At 38.5% G+C, this 22,859-nt stretch overlaps 1 protein-coding gene across 3 annotated transcripts; it reads right to left on the bottom strand.

The window, feature by feature from the left end:
* Nucleotides 1-456: 456 nt before the first annotated feature.
* On the bottom strand, nucleotides 457-21,450 carry TMEM50A (transmembrane protein 50A). 3 transcript variants are annotated; one of them, XM_073233427.1, is made up of 8 exons: nucleotides 21,297-21,435; nucleotides 20,872-21,027; nucleotides 19,730-19,834; nucleotides 13,103-13,215; nucleotides 10,752-10,819; nucleotides 8,910-9,002; nucleotides 6,330-6,390; nucleotides 457-800 (listed from the first exon to the last, which is right to left on the bottom strand). In XM_073233427.1, exons 3-8 carry the CDS (start codon nucleotides 19,820-19,822, stop codon nucleotides 755-757), a joined length of 474 nt encoding a protein of 157 aa, XP_073089528.1. In that variant the 5' UTR covers nucleotides 19,823-19,834; nucleotides 20,872-21,027; nucleotides 21,297-21,435; the 3' UTR covers nucleotides 457-754. The 3 variants fall into 3 exon arrangements, with proteins under 3 accessions (XP_073089528.1, XP_073089526.1, XP_073089527.1); XM_073233425.1 differs by lacking the exon at nucleotides 20,872-21,027 and having other exon boundaries at nucleotides 21,297-21,450; XM_073233426.1 differs by lacking the exon at nucleotides 20,872-21,027 and having other exon boundaries at nucleotides 21,304-21,443.
* Nucleotides 21,451-22,859: the final 1,409 nt, after the last annotated feature.

Genomic DNA, 22,859 nt, shown 5'->3' with positions numbered 1-22,859 from the left:
TCACCTGAGTAATGACTAGTCTCTATCCTTTTCCTCTTTTCTTTAATGGTGGATGTGGAATGACTGTCGGCATCCCACATGGGGATCGTGTGTCACAGCTAAGCTGTCACCAACCACCCTCTTCCCACCGAATCACTGGTACCAAAGGGCCTCTTCTAAGAGGCCTGGTGGCCAGATCAGGAGTTTGTTCCAACACATTCACTCACCCCTTGGGGGAGCTTTGATAGTTACTTATACTGAAATGTTCACAGAATTTTTGGCAAAACTGTATAAACCAAACACAAAGTATAGTGAGAAAAAATTCTGACCACTGAATAGTTTTCAAAAACAAGAAAATGTTTATGCTTCATTTAAAACAGAAGAGGCCACATTTAAATAAATGCATTAAATCTTCAGAGGACTTTAATTGCAGTTCTGGACCTTGGGTATGACAAATACTCATAGAAGATGCATCAGTACTTTCTCCTGTAATTCATTTTTATTGTTACAAATGACACCATGATAAAACGTAATAAAAATTACTCATGTGAAATACTTCCCGTTAACATTTTATAAGCTAATCAAATGCATACCACAGCAGATTATTTTTGGCTGTTGTTTAAATAGGGAGTTCTCATGATTTCAGTATTAACACAAGTTTAAGCTGAGACTACACTCAAAAACAAGTTTACAAAATGGCATTATAAAAGACTGGGAGTGAGTAGTTAAAAAAAAACCCCATGCAGGGCTGCTCTGCAGCAGGAATCCCGTGTTTTCACTGCCATAAGTCTTCAGTGCGGCCAAACTTAAAAACCAGTCCTCTGTGAATAAAATAAGAAACATCACATGACTAGCTGAGTTTAGGAAAAGAAAGAGTATGTGAGATTTGGAAAATGGTGGGAAGCTCGCAAGAATAATTGATGAGCTGTATGAAAAAAAACATGGAATTTTCAAAACAGAAACTATCATTCTAAGATAAATCGTGCTATTTCACCAGTTTCCCCACATCCTTAACTTCTGAGTGTTGGAGACATACATCATTTGTGAAAAGTTAACGAAAAGTTAGTATGTAGCCATTTTTTTTTGAGAGGGCATCTCTCATATTTATTGATCAAATGGTTGTTAACAACAATAAAATTCTGTATAGGGGAGTCAATGCTCAATGCACAATCATTAATCCACCCCAAGCCTAATTCTCGTCAGTCTCCAATCTTCTGAAGCATAACGAACAAGTTCTTACATGGTGAACAAATTCTTACATAGTGAATAAGTTCTTACATGGTGAACAGTCATCACAGAAACTTTCGGTTTTGATCACGCATTATGAACTATAAACAATCAGGTCAAATATGAATATTGATTTGATTTTTATACTTGATTTATACGTGGATCCCACATTTCTTCCTTTATTATTATTATTTTTAATAAAATGCTGAAGTGGTAGGTAGATGCAAGATAAAGGTAGAAAACATAGTTTAGTGCTGTAAGAGAGCAAATGTAGATGATCAGCTGTGTGCCTGTAGACTATGTGTTAATCCAAGCTAGACAAGGGCAACAAAACATCCACAGATGCAGAAGATTTCGCTCAAAGCAGGGGGGGCGAAGTTCTAAGCCTCACCTCTGTTGATCCCCAATTTCTCACCTGATGGCCCCCCTGCGACTGTGCCTGTCTTAGGTTGTTCCTCCCTTGAGGAATCTTACCCGTCTCTGGCTAACCAGTCATCTTCCGGGGCCATACAGGGAGATGTAAAGTTGGTAAGTGAGAGAGAAGCCATATTGTTTGAAAAGGTTAGCTTTTTACTTCTTTGCAGATTTATGCCCTGTGGCTTCTATGCCCAGCACTTGTCTCGAGGTATCTTTACCACTTGGAGGAATTATGATACTCGGTAAATTCGGTATGAGGCACGAATTCTATTAAAGGGTTGTAATTAGGAAGGAAGACGAAAAGCTATAGAAGTAGCAGGCAGAAGAAAACATGGGAAGATTGATTATTTCTTTGACATATCTTCTTGTAGAGTAACTTAAGCATGTATAGGTTTTAAACTACTAATTAAATTGCGGACACACATTAACATAATAGGAATACAGTTACATAACCAAAGCAGATCTATAATTACCAGCCATCTCCAGTGAAACCAAGAAAACCAGTTAGGCACCCTAGGCATTTGTGAAAATTTATCTGATATGATGGATATTGTCCAACTGTACTTGAACAGTCTGAGAGAAATCAAATTAAAACAACCCATTCCTGGGAACTGTTCACATCCCATATGTTCTTTTAACAGTAGTTAGTCTGTAGTTGTAAGATTTTGGAGCACTACAACTTGCACTTCTCCTAATTTTTGGTTGAGTATGTAGCCATTTTGTCATATTTTATCAAATTCATTCAACAAACCTTTTCTGAGTGTCAGTGTGATAGGTGTTTGATGCTAGGGTTATAAAGACAATTTAAGATACAGTCTCTGCCCTCGAGTTGCTCACATCCTTGGCGACATAATGTGGTACTGGCAGGGTGGGGAGGTGGTGGTGGAAAAGTATATATGCCAAATGTTAAGGGAGCATAAAAACAGAATTTATTCTGCTTGAATGTGTTAGTAAAAGAGTTATAAAGGTAGTCACTTTGTGACTTGGGATGGACTTTGTAGGGTAATGAAGAGTTTGGGTGGGAGGTTGGCAGGCCAGGAGCTAGGGGGATGATGAAGAATATGTTTCAAGGAGAGGAAGGCAAAGAGGAATAAAGACCACAGGGCCTCCGGGAACGCCCAGGAGATTGGTATCAGGCATCTGCCCTCACAGCGCTCACAGCCTAGGATTTTAACTGTACACAGTTATCCTCAAGGCTTCACCTTAAGAGGGCAAGAGGGCAATTATATGTGTAAGAAGATATCCATATATCTGTATCTATATCTACATTGATATAAAGATATCTGAGAGGGAGTAGAACAGGGAAGAGTTCGACACAGCTAGATTACTTTGAGATATAAGGCAGACAGGGAATGGAGGGGGCCAGGATTTGGCACACCAGTTGACCAGTGTGATAAATGGCCCACAAGGGCCTTAGGTGCCTTAAATGAGTACAGATGCCAGCCTGTACGCTTTACTGAAGGGGGCGTCTGGCACTCAGTCTCAGGCAATGGATGAAATGGGGTCATGCAGAGACGCAGCCCCTATTTAAAAAGATCAACTATTCAGCTCCAGCTGATTGTTGGTGTGGGGGGTGCAGGGTTGTCAGATCCTCCAGTTTTTTCAAAAAAAAAGCCACAAAGTCAGATTTTTATGTAAAATCTTTTGCTTTTTGGATGTTGGCTCAAGAAAACAAAAATGACTATACAGGATAAATAAAACAACTGTGGACAGATTTTGGATGGCCAGTGGTTTGATTTCTTCTGTAGACAGGTTTGAAAAATTTTTAAGATGGGAAGTGATAGGATTAGAGGCATATTTTAGAAGGAAAACTGATGCAGGAAAACTGGATCCAAGGGAGGAACCAGTTAGGGATGCAAACTGCTCAGGAAAGGGTGCTGACGACTGAGCTGAGACCATGCAAATGACAGAAAGAGAACAGGCTTCAGACAATTCAGAAGCAGGTTCAACAGGGCTCAGTGGTGGTGGACAGAGGTAAGTGTGAGGGAGAAACTGAAGATGGAAGCAGGTATTCCAGTGGCACAGGCTGGCTTCATGTGTTTTCTCCTATTTTTCAATTAAGGTTAAGCCTGCAGCCATGCCGACTGATTTAAGACAGGTTTCACAGACCTTTATGAAGGTAAAAACACCTGGTGAAAACAAAGATGCAACCAGGAAGTAGTCTATACCCTCTCTTGGAAATATACTAATTTCTCTTTACAAAGGATTTCATAAACTCAAAACTGATTTGCTCTCTACTCTGCCAGTTAATATCAGACCTACTGCTACAAAAAAGAAAAACCAAAGTTGGTTACTAGGGGCCTCCCCTCTCCTGCAGCTTAAATGAGACATGGGAACTTCAGAATACTAGTCAACAGATGTAAACTATAATTTGAAGATTTTCTTGGGCAAAAGCCAATCCCTCCTACACTGTCAGATGGTCACCTTTGGTACTGACATCTGCTTCTGTTTTCTGAAACAGTAATTTCTAAGCTACTGCAGAATACTGTTCTGTTGTAAATTAGAATAGCCAGCAATCTGCTACAATTATTCTGATAACGGTGTCTATTTGCTGAATTTAATTTCAATTTGTTTATAGTATTTTCATAAAACTTAATTATTCTTGTATTTAATAGGCACAATAGTAACAAATGAGAAATTAATCAAACTTGTTTCATATAAAAGTAATTTGTTTTAACTAATTTGAGGCAATGACAAGTCAATGTTCCATTTTCAAGGTTTAGTGAAATGTGGTGACGACTGTATGAACTTACGTGTTTCTTCCCTCAGGGGAAGACATAGAATTTCCCTGCAAATCTTCCCCTCTCAATCCTGTTCCTCCTCCCTGTGCCACAGTAACCTCTCTGCCAAAAGCAGCATCACAACGTGAACTTACTTTATCCTTTATCTGCCAGAGTAAATGATTAAAATAAAGAAGGGTGCTGTCTGCCCCTCCCTGGCTGGTTCTCAGTAATTCCCTCCCCACCACTCTATCTGAAGCTTTTCTCACCCCTGCCTCTGACCCTTATACTGCCTGCCTTTGGCTGAACTGACTCCCTGGAGCACCTGTAACCCTGCAGACTCTGGAGGCGGGAGCTCCGGGTCCCTGGTCCTTCAGCAAAGGTGCTCAAGCCTCAGCACTGCAGCTTGAAGGAAGAAGAACTCCTAAGTATCAACACTGTCCCTCTCATAAGCACACACTACATTACCCTGTAAAATAACAAGCCTATTCACATTTTATTTTGTAAGTTGGGGGAGGTAAGGTTTACTTACTTTGTATTTTTCTTTCGAGTACAGTGTTACATTTTTGAAAAACAAATGGGGAGGCGGGGAATAGAACTAATGCTAAACTACTGGTTGAAGACATCAAGAGGAGATGTCAACTGAATTCACTTCTAACTTCCAACATCACCATCATATAGCTACAGCCTGAACTCTTGGGTCTGATGGCCTGAATTTTAGCCACATGATCTCAAACAAGTTATATTTTTTGTGCCTGTTTTCTCACATAATAAAACAGGGATAATAATGGGGCCACCTTCAGAATTGTTATGGGTATTATCTGAGAGCATACATGTGAAGCACTAAGAATGGAGCTTTGTACACGGTAACTGCTCAATAAACTTTGGTCATTATTATTTTCTGCATGAAACTCTGGGTTTTCTCCACTAGCTCAGGACACAAAGTATGACCCAAAGAAGTTGCATATCTTGCCACATCTAAGTTCACATCTTTCTTATTTCCAAACTGATTTTTAAAAATTGCAAAAAATGCCTGGTGGTGGAATGGAGTAAGTTTGAATACCAACTGCTGACTATTGCTGAAGGACAACTATTAGCATTTCACGAGTGGGCAAGTAGATATGGGGCTTCTTTTTGTAGGTGGTAAAGGAGAAAGAAAGGAAAGTTCTAGAACAGCCGTCCTGAATATACAGCAGTTTTTAAACCCTTTTTGGATTAGGAACTTCTTAGAAAACCTGATGAAAGCCACAGACTCTCCTCCTAGAAACAAGCAGAAACACCAGTCTCCTGCATATGGAAATGTCTAGTGGCTCCCCATCTTCAGAAACCTATCCCTGGAACAGAGGTTAAGAACTCCTGATGCACAGGATAGAAAGAAGCTTGGGAGGAAGGGAATCGGGTGGGATTGGGGGGGAGGCTAGGGTAGGGGAAAGGGCAAACCCTTAGTGTCCAGGAAAGAATGAACATTAGAGAAGATTCTTGATAAAGGTATGAAGGTTTTTAGTAATCATTTAATTTGTCATTGCATCTGAAAGATAGAAAATGAAGTTAGGGCTTTCTTTTCACACCTCCAATCTCATGCACAAATTCTAATAACACCCAGGATAGAAAGAACTATAAAATGCATCCAGAAACAAAAGTTTAAGGAGAAATGGTTTTAAGCAGGCTTTCATTAAAAGCAACTGTTGGAGATACAGATTAAAAACAAACACCATCAGTGTTATGTAACTAAATCTACACAAATCATAGTTCTTCATTAAAGGGGAGGTGGGTGGCAATTTAAGAAACGAATCTATGTTCCCGAGGTTGGCAGCAAACCACTTATGTAGTAAAAATATCTCTCAATTTCATTCTTTGCATCTTATGACAGTAACATGGTGGAGGTGTATTGGACAGGGTAAATTAAGCAACTAAACATAGTAAATGACATAAAGAACATATTATTTAAGGAAAAAAAGATAGGATGAAGTTGCAAAACGAACTTACCCAAAAAAGATGAAGGCATTTTGGAAAAACACAGCGATTCCAGGGTATACTATGGCTTTTTCTGTGAAAATAATTTTAATATTTAGAGGTTTATGATTTCAAAACATTTAGTTTCTGATACACTGGTGAGTACCAGTTTTCCTGCCTAAAATGATTGTTTTCTGATTACCAGCTCAACTATTAAATTACATAACATTTATGAGTCTAGAATTGGTTTAGTAGTGAGAACTCCCTTCATTCAACAAATGTTTGCTGCGTGCATACTATGTTCAGCACTGTTTATGTGCTGAGGACACAGTGGCAAATGAAATAGGCCAGTTTTTTTGCCTTGAACATAGAAAATAAAAAGGAGAAAAAATAAAGCAGGAAAGGTATAGGGAATGTACATGTGATGACATTTTATACAGGTGGCCAGTAAGAGCTCATGAGCTCTGTGTGACAACTGGCCTAAGGACAGGAAGCGAGGGCAGGGGCCGTGCAGGAGCAGCAGAACAGCCAGGGGAAAAGCTCGGAGGTGGGAGCACGCTGCCACAGGAGAGGAATGGCCACACAGGCAAAAGAGAGAAAAGCTGAAGTACGGGGGCAGGCTGGGGGGTGAGGATCCGATGGCGCCTTGCACTTAACACCAGGGCTTTGATTTTTACTCTGCCTGAGATGAGAAGCCATCAGAGGATTTTGAGCAAAAAAGTAACATGAGCTGACATATTTTATTAGGATTCCTCTGGCTGTGGTGCTGATAGCAGACAAAGGAGGTAAGCGGAGTAAAAGGAATTAGTGAGGAGGAAATCAGCAAAAGACTGTAGTGGGCTGAACCAGGGAGGTAGCAATGGAGACACTAAGAAGTGATGGGGTTCTGGTAATATTTTAACAGCAATGCCAACAGGACTCTTACTGATGGTTTGGATGTGGGGTGTGAGACGAAAAGAGAGGACACCTCTGACGGGCCTTAACCACCCAGGATTTTGGCCTAGATATCTGCAGGATAGGGTAGGATAGGCAAAACTGCCAGAGGAACATTTTGCTGCCATTTTATCCCAGACTGAGGTTGAAATTCTCATAAATTTCTACTATGGGAGTTGTCAATGATTATTCACTGACTGACAGACCCAGGCATGATGAATAGATGAATTGTCAACATTTTCTCAGAATAGTTTTAAATTAATCTGATTACCATAGCAGCTGTTTAGGTCCTTACTACTACAAGGCCACCTTAAATATTCCACATTAATATTCCTCATCAGTCGTAACTATTAACAGTAGAATGGTTCATAAAGATTCTATAGAAAAGCAACTTTATAAAATTACAGATCTGCTGTTAATAGTTCTCAAAGCATAACCTGGCTCCAGAAGCTTTAAGAAAATAATTTAAAATTCTATGAGATGAACACAGTTCTACAAAGAGCCCTTGCAGTCATGGTGAGGGCCCTGAATTTTTGACTCTAAGTGAGACGAGATGCTCTGTATTAATAGTTGTATCTGGGAAAGTAGAATTATCAGTAATTTTATTTTCTTCTTTGAGCTCTCTTACATTCTCAGCATTCAACAATGGGCAAGTATTATATAATTCATGGGATAAAAAAAGTAACTATTTTGTTTTAAAGTATGATGGTGATACGGATTTTGTGGCAGCAAGAGACCTACTTATGACATCATGTTATTGCAAAAAGCTGGATTCAAAATTTTATTTATACTATGGTTGTAACATAAAAACATAAATAAGAGATCAAAGGAAATATTTATAGAATATTTATGAGTGGTAAGATTATTATAGTTTCCTTTTCTTTCTTTTCTACTACATTTTTGGTAATGTGGTTTTAATAATAAATTATATAGACAGAAGAAAAATGTAAATATTTTTAAATGCCTATCATTCCTGTCTACATAAGGTTTAAATAATTTTAATAAAAATCCAGGATATCCATGATTTTAATCCAAGGATTACATTTTATTCAAAGAAGTAAAAGATTAATGTATGAGCTAGATTAGATCTCTGCTGGTCCAGTTTGTACAGATCATTAATGCTGTATTTTTACGATGATAAGCAAACTCAATTTTACCTGGAATATCAAGTGGTTTTCACATTTTTCTAGACTCCCTCAATGTGAAATTTCAGCTAGGGATCTAAGAGCAGGCCTTTTCCTGAGCTTGCCTTGAATTGGCCTTACATAGCGGATGCACATTAAGTATTATTTAACTTTTCTATTTAAGAGATAATGTCATATTACCAGGGAGGCTTAGCTCAATACATTTAAATTCTAGGATGTTAAAGCTCTGCATAGGTATTATTCAGGAAGTCAAAACTTGGCAGCTAGAGTATATAAATATTCTGCCTTTGAGGTTTTTTAGAAGCCAAACAGAAGCAAGGTTTGGAGTTGTGTCCCAATACTTCCAGGCTCCAGATGAGAAGAAAAAACACAGAAGAAAGAAATACTGAAAACATACCAAACAAAACAAAATACTGATATGGTGAGATGAATTCCCAGGCATGAATGCACTGCTAGTAGTTGGCCCATCTATATGAAAAAAGTTTTACTCTTCAGTATTCCATTGAAGTAAAACGTAAATTGTGTTTTCTCTTACCTTTAGCAACATAACCTCCAAAGAGAATCCACATCGATGCAATCAGAGATCCAAAGGCCAACATGAAACCAATTAACAGCCAAATGCGAGCACCTTAAAAGAAATAACATTTACCAGAATTGTTTTACATATGGCAGCAGTCAGTTAACTTTTTAAAAAGAAAACAAAAACCAAACAGAAAAAAATGTGTAGTTACCATTAAAAGTCTAAAATAAAAGTGCTTGTTAAGACACACTAAATACCGTTCATCAGTGCAGACATTGGCCTTTTCTTGTTGGCTGGTCTGGATATTCTAAGCAGCTATATTTACTCTTCCTAAATATGTATCCTGAGAACCCTCCTCAACCATTCTATAAAATCTCACAAAATATGTTTCACCATCTTGAGAGGTTCAATCTCCATATAGTTTTAGAAATCATATTCCAAAATTCAAAGTCCTCCAAGAGAATTTATAAAGAACAACACTGGTACATTAACAAAAAATCCATACTCAGTAATAAATGAATCCAAACACTACCATATTTCACTGTCAGGGAAGTCAGGCAGCAAAATAAATTCAAATTTATCATGCCTGCCACTTAGGAAAGCTGCATTAAAATTATGTGAACAGAGGAAGACAATCAAATTTTAAATCACATTTATGTAATATTTACGAAGATTTGCTATGAAATAGTCATTAAACTGCCTAAAATTCAGAGATGAGTTTAATTAGCTCGAATACATTAAAAACACTGCTGTGTTCAATAAAGCAGAGCAAGTAGAATGCTATAAACTTCTGATTTCATATCCAAAACATAAAACAATAGTTGTGAACTAATAAGCTATTACTCGTAGATAGTATATTAAGAAAAATCAAGCATCTCTGGGCCCCCAAAGCTGGGCTAACAAATTTTACTTTGAGATGGCCATATTCTAATCCTAACTCGATTCCTGGTTTATTATTATCAACATGAACAGCTAACAGTCATCTATTTGTTTAGATTTACAAGGTTATGGGGGATCAGTGTTTCTGTATTTCTTCTACTAAAGTTAATTTATGAAGAGAGTGAACCGAGGAAGAATCAGGAAGTATAGACCAAAGCTGACTACTGCAGTGTCTCCTGCTTCATTAAAAAAGAAAAAAAAAAAAGTCACTTAAATTTGCCTATATCTGGGTTTGTGTATGGATATAATATTTTAAGTTTACCACTTAAATTGCTTAATAACTATCTGTTCCCTCCCATCTTTGGGTAAACTGACTAGGAGCTGTGCTGTATGTATCCTATATTCTGCCTACCTCAGGTACTTGGCCATGGAGTCCAAGGGACACGAGTTCCTCAGTTAAGAAGGAAGGGCCTGCATGAACCTTAGCACTAAAATCTCCTACTCTACTCAGGCTTGCAAGATGAAGAGAGTTCTGGAGGTCAGATGCACAATGATGTGAATATACTTATGATTACCGAACTATACACTCTAAAAAATTATTAAGATGGTAAATTTTATGTTTAACACACACAAGAACTTAAGATTCTGAACTATTTCAAAATGTTAATTCAATCAGATAAGGCTGGGAAAAAAAGGGAAGAAAATAATTTATATGGTAGAACTTAGAGTACTATAAGTTCAATTTTGCACATATATTATTATATACTGTTCTTTATATGTTTATGTATACATATATTGCATAGGGTTATATACTCAAAACTGCATATTCTGTACTATAAAGCCAACTTTAAACAAATACAACTTTTACCTTATGATCTAGATATGCCTACTTGTTATCCCTGATCTGAAGGAGTTAGACAAGTGGCGCTTCCATGTATAATTCTCATTTTAAGATATTGTTTGCACCTATTTATTTACCTGTTTGACCCAGGCACCCTTCACTGTAACTATCACCTCGGACTTGTCCATTGGATACTGCATTAATCCTATAGGAATAAAAAACAACAAGAAATCAGGGTCTCCAACTCCAAGAGGAAACTACCCATGACATCAAATTACCAGATACAATAAGCTAGAGTGCCTCAAATTAAAGGTTAGGTTTCATGAGTCTTGAGTAATGGGTTCACGTGAACTTAAGCAAGTTCCTTCAACCACACAACCTCTAAAGCAGGGGTTACTGTCCCTGGACCAGCAGAAGCGGCATTACCTGGGAACTCATTAGGAAGAAAATTCCTTGACTCCACCCCAAACTTATTGAAGTAGAAACCCTAGGCATGGGGCCATGCAATCTGAATTTTAACAACTCCTTCAGGTAATTCTGATGCTTGTTAAAATTTGAGAGGAAAATTCTCAACATTTTGTCTGGCTAAAATGGAACAATCTTTAGCTTGGTCCTATCTAGTTAACATGTAATCATACATGGCAATGGCAGAGAAAACAATGGGCCCTAGACAACCCAAAAATTACTTAAAATTGGCTTTGGAATGATTTTTCTGTAATAATTTTGTATTACTGTCTGATGTTTGAAGAAATAATTGTATTTCAAGCAAAATAATCTTTCTTTGTCCTAAAGTGTTATCAAAGAGATTCAGGTGGTAAAATCTTGTTTTTTCAATCCCTAATACATGTTCCAAACACAATTAGTCTTTTGCTGACTTCCATACAGTACCACTCTAAGATGGTCTTACTTTCTTTAGAAGTATCCTTTCAAAAATTCAAACCTCATGGAAAAATGTTCACAATATATCAAGTTACCAAGTTACAAAACATTATATACATTACATATATATCCACTGAATGGAAGCTTTGTGAGGGAAGGAGCTGTATCTATCTTGTTTCTTATTTCAACCCTACCATGGGGTTTGGCACATAATAGATGCTCAATAAATGTGTTGACTACATGAACCCTAATTTTTTTACAATAATGACATTTTAGAATGATCAAAATATTCAATTATTTCCAGTGATCTTTATGTGAACTAAATCATTTGGTACATAAAAAAAATATATTTTAAAACAAGCTTCACATTTTTTAAAAATGCAGATGTTCTCAGGTTAGTGGTTCTTCAGTCTTGGCTTTTACTTGCTGACCCATCTGGAAAAACTTCACAGCCCTCTGTCAGACAGCCACGACGCTGCCTGGTCAGTCTCTAACTATTAGGAACACTCTGAAATGAATAATCTCTGTTCTCTGGCATTACTAATTTTATATATAATCTCAAACCTACAGAAATATTTCAAGTATAGTTCAAATAAATTTTTTTTCCTGAAACATTTGGAAGTTACCAAAACAAAACCCCATAGCCCCAGGAATTTGTTTTCCTACAAATAAGACAACTTTACAAAACTACAATACAACCACCAAAATCAGGAAATTAACAATGATCTATTACCACCAGCTAATCTTCAGACCTCATGCATGTTCCCCAGTTATTCCAGTAATGCTCTTTATAGCAAAAGGATCCTGTCCAGAATTGTGAGGTACTCTTACGATTCTTTAGTCTGCTAAACCATCTGCAACAGTTCCTCAGTCTCTCTGCCTTTTATGACCTTGATCCGTTACTCTAGCCACGCTAGGCTCCTTGCCATAGAGCCTTAGTACTTGCTGTTCCAGAGATCCGGAACAATCCTCTTACATATCCCTGTAATCAGCTCCTTCATTTTTTTAAGTCTTCACTAAAAAATCACCTTCTTAGTGAGGTCTTCCTTGACTATTTTAAATTTCTATCCACCCCCTCTGCCTCCGTTATCTCCTATCTCCCTTTGCTTTTTCTCTGTAGCACTTACCATTATCTAACACACTACATATTTACTTTACTTCTCTTTGGTTAGCATCTCCCACACTCATGTGACTCTGAATTCCATAAGGGCATGCATTTCTTTCTGTTTTATTCGCAACTCTATTTCCTATACCTAGAACAGAACCTGGGAATATAAAAGTTTCATGAACATTTGTTGGATGACTGAATGAACTACCCCTAGAGAAAGGACATGGTTTCTGACTTCAAAGTAAAGTTTGAACATTGGCAGTACAGAAATAGGAGGAGAGCTGAGAGAAGCTGGGAGGCAGAAGTGGGAGAGGAAAAGTGGAAAGAGGAATGGAAGAGAGGCCTGCTGCTTTTCCTTATAAATCCTTTACTAAAATTTGACATTTAAACCATGTTCGATACATTAATTTGATAACATGGAAAATTTAACTCTGCTCAACTATACATATAGCATTTTTATTTTGTGACTCGGTAGGTAGTGTCACTTACACTGCCACTTACATTAGGAAGGCTATGGTTGCTATGACACCACAGGCGTGGTATGAGTGGTTGAACTCTTCCATAGTGGGATAAATAACAGCTGCATCTATGATAATCCACCAGCCTGTAAAAAACTAAAACCAAAAAAAGGTGATACCAATGAGAAATTACTGTATTTCATATTTTACTGGCTAAAAAGAAAGCAAGGCATCTAAGAGATCTCTTCTTATGAATTTCAAAATTTTCTTAAAATTTCCAGCAGTTTCTTGCATATAATTTGCACATGGCTTAATATCTGATTAAATGTTACCCTTATATCTGACAGCAATGAACAGTAACATGAATGCCTTTCTTAAGTCTACTTCAATTATTTTGTTCAACTATTGTTTTACATTGTCACAATAATGTCTGTAATCTAATTTTGTGAACTAGAAATAAGTTGCAATATCTCATGGCAGGAGAAAGGAAATGTGTTTCCAAATGCAATTGGCAGGAGTGGCCTATTGCTGATCTGTTATAAGCCTCCAGAAAGATACTACTGAAAATGAAAAAATTACTCAAAATAATATGGGGAATAATTATTGTTAACAGAATTTTCATTATCCTCTTGGAGGTGTGAGTAAGTAATGGCTTTGCAGTTCTGCTTTTCCTTTTGATGAATTACGGTGCAATCTACAGATGGTTTCAGGTGCGATGCTAAATTAAACACCAAATTACAATTCATCTTAATTGAATTTGGTTCTTGTTATTATCAAGAGCAAATTCATAATGAAAAAAACATTAAAATGGCATAAATACTTTTATCATCTGAGCACAAAGTTAGAATAAGCTATTAACAAAATTCTGACAAGCAACTTAGAACATTTTGAAACTAAGTCCCTCTCTACCCCCACTCCCAAGCCTGACCCAGCTGGTTCTGGGACCTGCCATCTTCTGAGTTATTTAAAATTAACAATTTTAGGCTAATCAAATTATTTATAACAGATTATAGACAGATACATACTCTATTAATGACATTTTTACTGTTTAGCACAAGTACTCTTTCACTTTTTTTTTACCCTCAGCTAAATGAATTCGAGATATTTTTAGCACAGACTAAAATTTAAAGCAATTTTTAATGTTTGTATAGAAGAAAATTTCTAGAGTAGTTTTATATTTTGCCATTACCTTTATTTAGAAAAATATAGGACTATTTTTCATATGGACTACAAGTGCCAGAGACTAGGCAGAGGAGATACTTAAATTTTTCTTAGTTTACTTAAAATTCACTCTTTAGAGCATAAGACAACATAAAAGCATAGAACACAAGCATCAGCCTTGAGGATTTTGCAATATAAATAAGAATTTTGTACTGTAAGTTACTTTTAAACTTGTTTTACTGAGTTTCTCATTTAAATGAAAATTCAATTAAAATTATTCATTTTAATGAATTTCCTGGGCTTCCTTTTTTAAAAAGGAGATTGAGAAGAAAGTTAGCTCTGGATTATGGAGTAATGCAATCATATTTTTTCACTGGTTTTGACCTGATTGTTTCTTAAACACTTTCTGGTAACTTAATGTACTAATTAAGGAGAGGCATACTCTAGCCAAACTTATTAAGAGAAAAACAGAATCAACACACATCAACAGAATCAGAAACCAGGAAGGAAAAATCACAACAGACTCCACAGAAATACAAAGAATTATTATAGACTACTATGAAAACCTATATGCTAACAAGCTGGAAAACCTAGAAGAAATGGACAACTTCCTAGAAAAATACAACCTTCCAAGACTGACCAAGGAAGAAACAAAAAAGTTAAACAAACCAATTATGAGCAAAGAAATTGAAACGGTAATCAAAAAACTACCCAAGAACAAAACCCCCAGGCCAGATGGATTTACCTCGGAATTTTATCAGACATACAGAGAAGACATAATACCCATTCTCCTTAAAGTTTTCCAAAAAATAGAAGAGGAGGGAATACTCCCAAACTCATTCTATGAAGCCAACATCACCCTAATACAAAAACCAGGCAAAGACTCCACCAAAAAAGAAAATTACAGACCAATATCCCTGATGAATGTAGATGCAAAAATACTCAATAAAATATTAGCAAACAGAATTCAACAGTATATCAAAAGGATCATACACCATGACCAAGTGGGATTCATCCCAGGGATGCAAGGATGGTACAACATTCAAAAATCCATCAACATCATCCACCACATAAACAAAAAGGACAAAAACCACATGATCATCTCCATAGATGCTGAAAAAGCATTTGACAAAATTCAACATCCATTCATGATAAAAACTCTCAGCAAAATGGGTATAGAGGGCAAGTACCTCAACATAATAAAGGCCATATATGATAAACCCACAGCCAACATCATACTGAACAGTGAGAAGCTGAAAGCTTTTCCTCTGAGATCGGGAACAAGACAGGGATGCCCACTCTACCCACTGCTATATAACATAGTACTGGAGGTCCTAGCCACGGCAATCAGACAAAACAAAGAAATACAAGGAAACCAGATTGGTAAAGAAGAAGTTAAACTGTCACTATTTGCAGATGACATGATATTGTACATAAAAAACCCTAAAGACTCCACTCCAAAACTACTAGAACTGATATCGGAATACAGCAAAGTTGCAGGATACAAAATTAACACACAGAAATCTGTGGCTTTCCTATACACTAACAATGAACTAATAGAAAGAGAAATCAGGAAGACAATTCCATTCACAATTGCATCAAAAAGAATAAAATACCTAGGAATAAACCTAACCAAAGAAGTGAAAGACCTATACCCTGAAAACTACAAGACACTCTTAAGAGAAATACAAGGGGACACTAACAAATGGAAACTCATCCCATGCTCTTGGCTAGGAAGAACTAATATCATCAAAATGGCCATCCTGCCCAAAGCAATATAGAGATTTGATGCAATCCCTATCAAATTACCAGCAACATTCTTCAACGAACTGGAACAAATAGTTCAAAAATTCATATGGAAACACCAAAGACCCCGAATAGCCAAAGCAATCCTGAGAAAGAAGAATAAAGTGGGGGGGATCTCACTCCCCAACTTCAAGCTCTTCTACAAAGCCATAGTAATCAAGACAATTTGGTACTGGCACAAGAACAGAGCCACAGACCAGTGGAACAGATTAGAGACTCCAGACATTAACCCAAACATATATGGTCAATTAATATTTGATAAAGGAGCCATGGACATACAATGGGAAAATGACAGTCTCTTCAACACACGGTGCTGGCAAAACTGGACAGCTACATGTAAGAGAATGAAACTGGACCATTGTCTAACCCCATACACAAAAGTAAATTCAAAATGGATCAAAGACCTGAATGTAAGTCATGAAACCATAAAACTCTTAGAAAAAAACATAGGTAAAAATCTCTTAGACATAAACATCAGTGACCTCTTCTTGAACATATCTCCCTGGGCAAGGAAAACAAAAGCAAAAATGAACAAGTGGGACTATATTAAGCTGAAAAGCTTCTGTACAGCAAAAGACACCATCCATAGAACAAAAAGGTACCCTACAGTATGGGAGAATATATTTGTAAATGACAGATCTGATAAAGGCTTGACATCCAAAATATATAAAGAGCTCACCTACCTCAACAAACAAAAAACAAATAATTCAATTAAAAAATAGGCAGAGGAACTGAACAGTTCTCCAAAAAAGAAATTCAGATGGCCAACAGACACATGAAAAGATGCTCCACATCGCTTGTCATCAGAGAAATGCAAATTAAAACCACAATGAGATATCATCTCACACCAGTAAGGATGGCTACCATCCAAAAGACAAACAACAACAAATGTTGGCAAGGTTGTGGAGAAAGGGGAACCCTCCTACACTGCTGGTGGGAATGTAAATTAGTTCAACCATTGTGGAAAGCAGTATGGAGGTTCCTCAAAATGCTCAAAATAGACTTACCATTTTGACCCAGGAATTCCACTCCTAGGAATTTACCCTATGAATGCAGCACTCCAGTTTGAAAAAGACAGATGCACCACTATGTTTATCGCAGCACTATTTACAATAGCCAAGAATTGGAAGCAACCTAAGTGTCCATCAGTAGATAAATGGATAAAGAAGACGTGGTACATATACACAATGGAATATTATTCAGCCATAAGAAGAAAACAAATCCTACCATTTGCAACAACATGGATGGAGGTAGAGGTTATTATGCTCAGTGAAATAAGCGAAGCGGAGAAAGACAAATACCAAATGATTTCACTCATCTGTGGAGTATAAGAACAAAGGAAAAACTGAAGGAACAAAACAGCAGCAGAATCACAGAACCCAAGAATGGACTAACGGGTACCGAAGGGAAAGGGACTGGGAAGGATGGGTGGGTTGGGAGGGATAAGGGGAGGTGGGTAGAAGAAAGGGGGTATTATGATTGATTAGTATGCATAATGTGGGGGGTGGGAGAAAGGGGAGGGCTGTGCAACACAGAGAAGACAAGTAGTGATTCTACAACATTTTGCTATGCTGATGGATAGTGACTGTAATGAGGTTTCTGGGGGAGGGACTTGGTGTAGGGGAGAGCCTAGTAAACATAATAGTCTTCATGTAATTGTAGATTAATGGTAACAAAAAAAAAGAGAGAAAGAAAAGGGGGATTACTCTGATAGGATAAAACTAACTGCAAATCAACAATTAATGCATGCTTTACATATCCTTAATTATGATCTTTCAAAGGGTGTCAGATGATCAGCTATGGAAGTACATTTTTCTGATAATATTCCTTTCTCTTAAAAAAAAAAAAAAGCAGTTCCTGTGTGGTGATCTCCAATAGGTCTTCACAATGGTATAAAGGTCATATCAAAGTGTGGGCAAAGGGTTTGTTTGTGTTTATACAGAGGATCAAAGCCTAATTTGGCTATCCAGAAAACAAATTAAGATATGATATGAAGAACTTCCAACATCAACATCCTCTGGAAGAGTCATTCCAGAAGATGATCATCAAAAAACTTCAACAAAGATCCTGGCGCTGTTGCAGTTGTAGCTGCATTCATCCCACTGGTTCCTGGACTTGCCATTGGAATGAAGAAGGAGATATCTAAGCTGGCCTGTGCATACAGTAAAACAACAAATTTGGATCTATACTGTCAGAACTCAACCAAGAATTAGGAGAAGTGCAAGTTGCAGTGCTCCAAAATAGTGCGACTATAGACTATCTACTGTTAAAAGAAATATGGGATGTGAACAGTTCCCAGGAATGTGTTGTTTTAATCTGTCTGATTTTTCTCAAACTATTCAAATTCAGTTAGACAATATCCATCATATCATTTATAAGTTTTCACAAATGGCTAACTGGTTTTCTTGGCTTCACTGGAGATGGCTGGTAATTATAGATTTGCTTTGTTTATGTCACCGTATTCCTATTATATTAATATGTGTGTGCAAGTTAGTTAGTAGTTTAAAACCTATACATGCTTAAGGTACTCTACAAGAAGATATGTCAAAGAAATAATCAATCCTCCCATGTTTTCTTCCATATGCTACCTCTATAGCTTTTCTTCTTCCTTCCTAATTACAACCCTTAAATAGAACTCGTGCCTCATATCAAATTTACCTAGCATCATAATTCCTCCAGGTGGTAAAGATACCTCGAGACAAGTGCTGGGCATAGAAGCCACAGGGCATAAATCTGCAAAGAAGTAAAAAGCTAACCTTTTCAAACAATATGGCTTCTCTCTCACTTACCAACTTTACATCTCCCTGTATGGCCCCGGAAGATGACTGGTTAGCCAGAGATGGGTAAGATTCCTCAAGGGAGGAACAACCTAAGACAGGCACAGTCACAGGGGGGCCATCAGGTGAGAAATTGGGGATCAACAGAGGTGAGGCTTAGAACCTCACCCCCCCTGTTTTGAGAGAAATCTTCTGCATCCGTGGATGTTTTGTTGCCCTTGTCTAGCTTGAATTAATACTTAGTCTAGAGGCACACACCTGATCATCTACATTTGCCCTCTTACAGCACTAAATTATGTTTTCTACCTTTATCTTGCATCTACCTACCACTTCAGCATTTTATTAAAAAATAATAATAATAATAAGGGAGAAATGTGGGATTCACATATAAATCAAGTATAAAAATCAAATAATCATATCTGACTTGTTTATAGTTCATGATGCGTGATCAAAACTGAAAGTTTCTGTGATGACTGCCCTTGTACTGTTCACCATGTAAGAACTTATTCACTGTGAAAGAACTTGTTCACCATGTAAGAACTTGTTCGTTATGCTTCAGAATATTGGAGACTGTTGAGAATTAGGCTTGGGGTTGATTAATGATTGTGCATTGAGTCCCCTATACAGAATTTTATTGTTGTTAACAACCATTTGATCAATAAATATGAGAGATGCCCTCTCAAAAAAAAAAAAAAAGAGGCATAATCCATACAATGAGTAAATGTATAAAATATACTATCTTATTATACCATTTATAACATGCAATTAAATAATGGAATAACTGAACTCCTTTATAAAAAAAAATCAACTATTAAATTCAGTTACCAAAAATAAAATAAATGGTACGTATTTTAAAAAACCATACAAAATTCAAAACACATAAAAACACTAAAATAATGAGGGACCAATGTATCAATGACACTTACCAGAACGCCAGCAGCAATGGAAGCAATAGTATTGCGCTTTTCCCCCCAATCAATGCATTCTGAGCATCTCAAGCCTTCTAGAAATCCAGACATTTTTTCAGGTCACTTAAAAAACAAATAAAATAACCAACTAAATAAAGTACTTCATTTTACTTACTTCAAACTTCTGTTCTTAGAAAACAATTACCAGCTCAGGAATAATTTAATAAAAATGAGGTTGCAAATACTTTATTTTGACTACATATATCTCTTCAAAATATTTGATTTAGCTTTTGATGAATTTCCACTTTACCACTTTGGAAAACAAAATCTGGACTCATTTACATATTATATGAGTTTGATATTTATAGTTCAGTAGCACTAACATAGTGAAGACATGATAATCTTTGGCTCTGAATTAAAGCATGTACTCAAATGAAAAACATTTCTTAGGAATCTACACATTTTATCAGAGAATGTGTGCTACTTCACATTGCACGTTCTGCAAATTAAATACTGCACTTCCTTTCACTTCATTATTTTTCCTTTCCCAAGCCTGCTCTTTGGAGTCACTTCTATGTAAAGAACACCCATTTAATTTGAATATCTGTAGCTCTGATTCTAATATATGTTTTCCAACCAGAAGCACACAACTTAATACTAATTCAGACCAAAAAACTTCACTGCTAAGTGAATTATGACCATAGATAAATTACCATGGCTGACCTAAACTGTCTTAACAAATTACATAAAACATTCTTCGGAGGAGCTGAGCTGTGCAGACCTGGCCTGAGATACATCTTTACCACCTCTATTTCAGAGTATGAAAAAGCGTGAATTACGTATAACTTGCTCATAATCAAGAACACCCAAACTCCCACAGCAAATCTGAACCGCTCCATTAAGCAACTCTGGAGCCAGCAATCGTGGTTGTCCAAAACATGATACCCCCAAAAAAGCAATGAATCCAATTGTAACATCCCTTTGAAAAATTAAATATTAAGAACTGTGCTTATAACCAGTACTAATATGCCTTTAAGACAAGTCCAATTTTGAAAATTCACTCGTTTTATTCTTTCCTGGGATAAAAAGCAATCCAGCCGGTTTTATTTTCGATTCATCTCAAGACCCCGCCCCGAATCCATGTTTTTTCGGCTTATTACCGGTACATAAATGCCCAAACTCCGCCCTCCAGTCTCGGGGGCGTTTAAGTCTCGAGAGGACTGGATTGGGAAGATCAGGGAGTTCGTTCCAGGTCGGCCACCCACGTCGTGTGAACCAGCCAGGTTACATCCCTCTACGGGTCTGTTTCTCCAGCTCTAAAGGGATGACAAGGTGATTTTCCGGGATCCAATGGCTGCCCAGGAAGGGCGCGGTCGCCCTCTCCCGCCGCCGGCCGGACCCCGGGCAAGGGAAGTGGCCAGGAAGGCTCCAGCAAGTCACTGCCCAAGCCCGCAGCTTCCCAGAGGAGGAGGCAACGACCAGAGATGCAGGCAACTGCCAGCATCAGCGGGCAGACAGTCCCGGGCCCGAGCCTGGTCCGGCCTGCAGCGGTTCTTCCCCTTCCCCACTCCCGCCTGGCACTTACGTCCTACCCGGCCAGTGCAGTCGGTTCGGAGCCGGGGTGGCGCCGCGCCGAGCCGCCTCACTTTCCCAGCACCCAGCCAAGAAAACAAAACAGCTACGGGACGCCGGATACCCGGATGGGGCAGCAGCCCCCGCCCCGGCGGCTCGGTTGCGCATGCGGAGATAAGGACGGAGGGAGGAGCGCGGGGAAGCAGCAGAAAGGGCAGCGGCTGGACCACAGGGAGCCACGCCCACCGCACTAAGGTCTTTGCGCGTCTCTGGGCGCCTGCTGCGAGGACTGTCCGCTACGCTGATTCGCTTGCGGACGGCGGAAGTAATGGTTTCAGTACACCTTTGAGGGGTAGTTGTGGGAATTCGCTCTTTGCCCTAAGCTTTTGAAGGGAAGGCGTCTGTTGGGCTTTTCTATGCGTCTTGAAGGAGGTAGTAAGTCTTCTAAGGGTGGAGTCCCGCAGTTATCTCCTGCGTTGGAGGCAGAAAGGTGCCAGTGTCCTCGTGGTGCAAAAAGTGGGTCCAGGTTCGCGGTTTTGAGTCTTATTTATTTTCTCAGTGCCTGGCCCTGCACTGACAGTGGCTCCGACTTAAGAACGGGCGGGGTCACTCCCGGGAGGCGGGTAAGTCCGTTTGGTCGCGCGGGGTACTGTGCGGCCCAGATCCCTGCGCCGTGATCCATTTTTGGGACTTGACCATTTTTTTCCTTTGCTTTAAGGCAGGGTTTCACAATCTAGGCACTTACGGACATTTTAGGCCAGGTAATTCTGTTTATGACTTGAATGTCCTGTGCACTATGGGATGTTTATGTGCATATCCGGCATCTACCCCCTCGATGCTGTGCCATCCCCCAGTGTGACAACCTAAAATGGGTTCAGACTTTGACAGATAACCCCTCCCGGGGAAAATTGTCTGGGTTAGGTTGGATGTTTAGGAGATAGCTGGGGTCTTGAGGAAGTGACCCTTTTCAAAAAACGGAAGCAGTGATGTCTTATCTTCGTGAACGACTTGTGGCCGGGCTCTCCTCTTCCAGAAGCTCTGGGTCCGGTTCCAGCCTGTCCAGTTGGTGGTCGTCCAGGAGTCGGAGCCGGCCCGGAGCAGGAGCCAGTCTCATTCCAGGAGGCGCCACCAGAGAAAGTCCACGCGCCACTTGTGGTCTTTACTCGCCGAGCCAGTTGAGTCTTCGCAGTTGGTACTGCTTTCGGGGAAGGTCGCATTACAAAAAGGACTACGCGATCGCCGGGGTCGGGCGGGGGACAGCACGGCGCCTTTGAATGTACGGTGTATCTGAAAACACAGCAGTTGAAGAGTTCCAGGAAGAAGAGATCGCAGAGCAGAACCCATTTTGTGAAAAGGGTAGGTGGGTCGTTTGTTAAGAGAGACACAGATTCGACTCTTCTTACGTATGAAGCGACAGTACATGAGTAAGCTAGGGAACCACGGTTGTGTTATTTAATTTATTTTATTTCCTTTGATGCGTGAAATCTGGGTAGTTTTGTTTTTGTGAGGGTTATTAACTGATTAGACCACCAGACTATACGATAAAATCCATACCTTGTTTTTAAATGGACATCAT

Source organism: Manis javanica, chromosome 4, assembly GCF_040802235.1.
Source record: "Manis javanica isolate MJ-LG chromosome 4, MJ_LKY, whole genome shotgun sequence".
NCBI classification, from domain to species: Eukaryota; Metazoa; Chordata; class Mammalia; order Pholidota; family Manidae; genus Manis; species Manis javanica.
Note: the sequence above shows the minus strand (reverse complement) of the source record. Positions and strands in the feature narration are given on the sequence as shown.

Coding starts and splice junctions, on each gene's coding strand:
- TMEM50A (XM_073233425.1), bottom strand. CDS start 19,822: ATGTCTGGATTTCTAGAAGGCTTGAGATGCTCAGAATGCATTGATTGG. Junction 9,003..10,751: donor AGGGTGCCTGGGTCAAACAG/GTAAATAAATAG, acceptor ATTTCTTTTAAG/GTGCTCGCATTTGGCTGTTA. Junction 801..6,329: donor AATGCCTTCATCTTTTTTGG/GTAAGTTCGTTT, acceptor TTTTATTCACAG/AGGACTGGTTTTTAAGTTTG.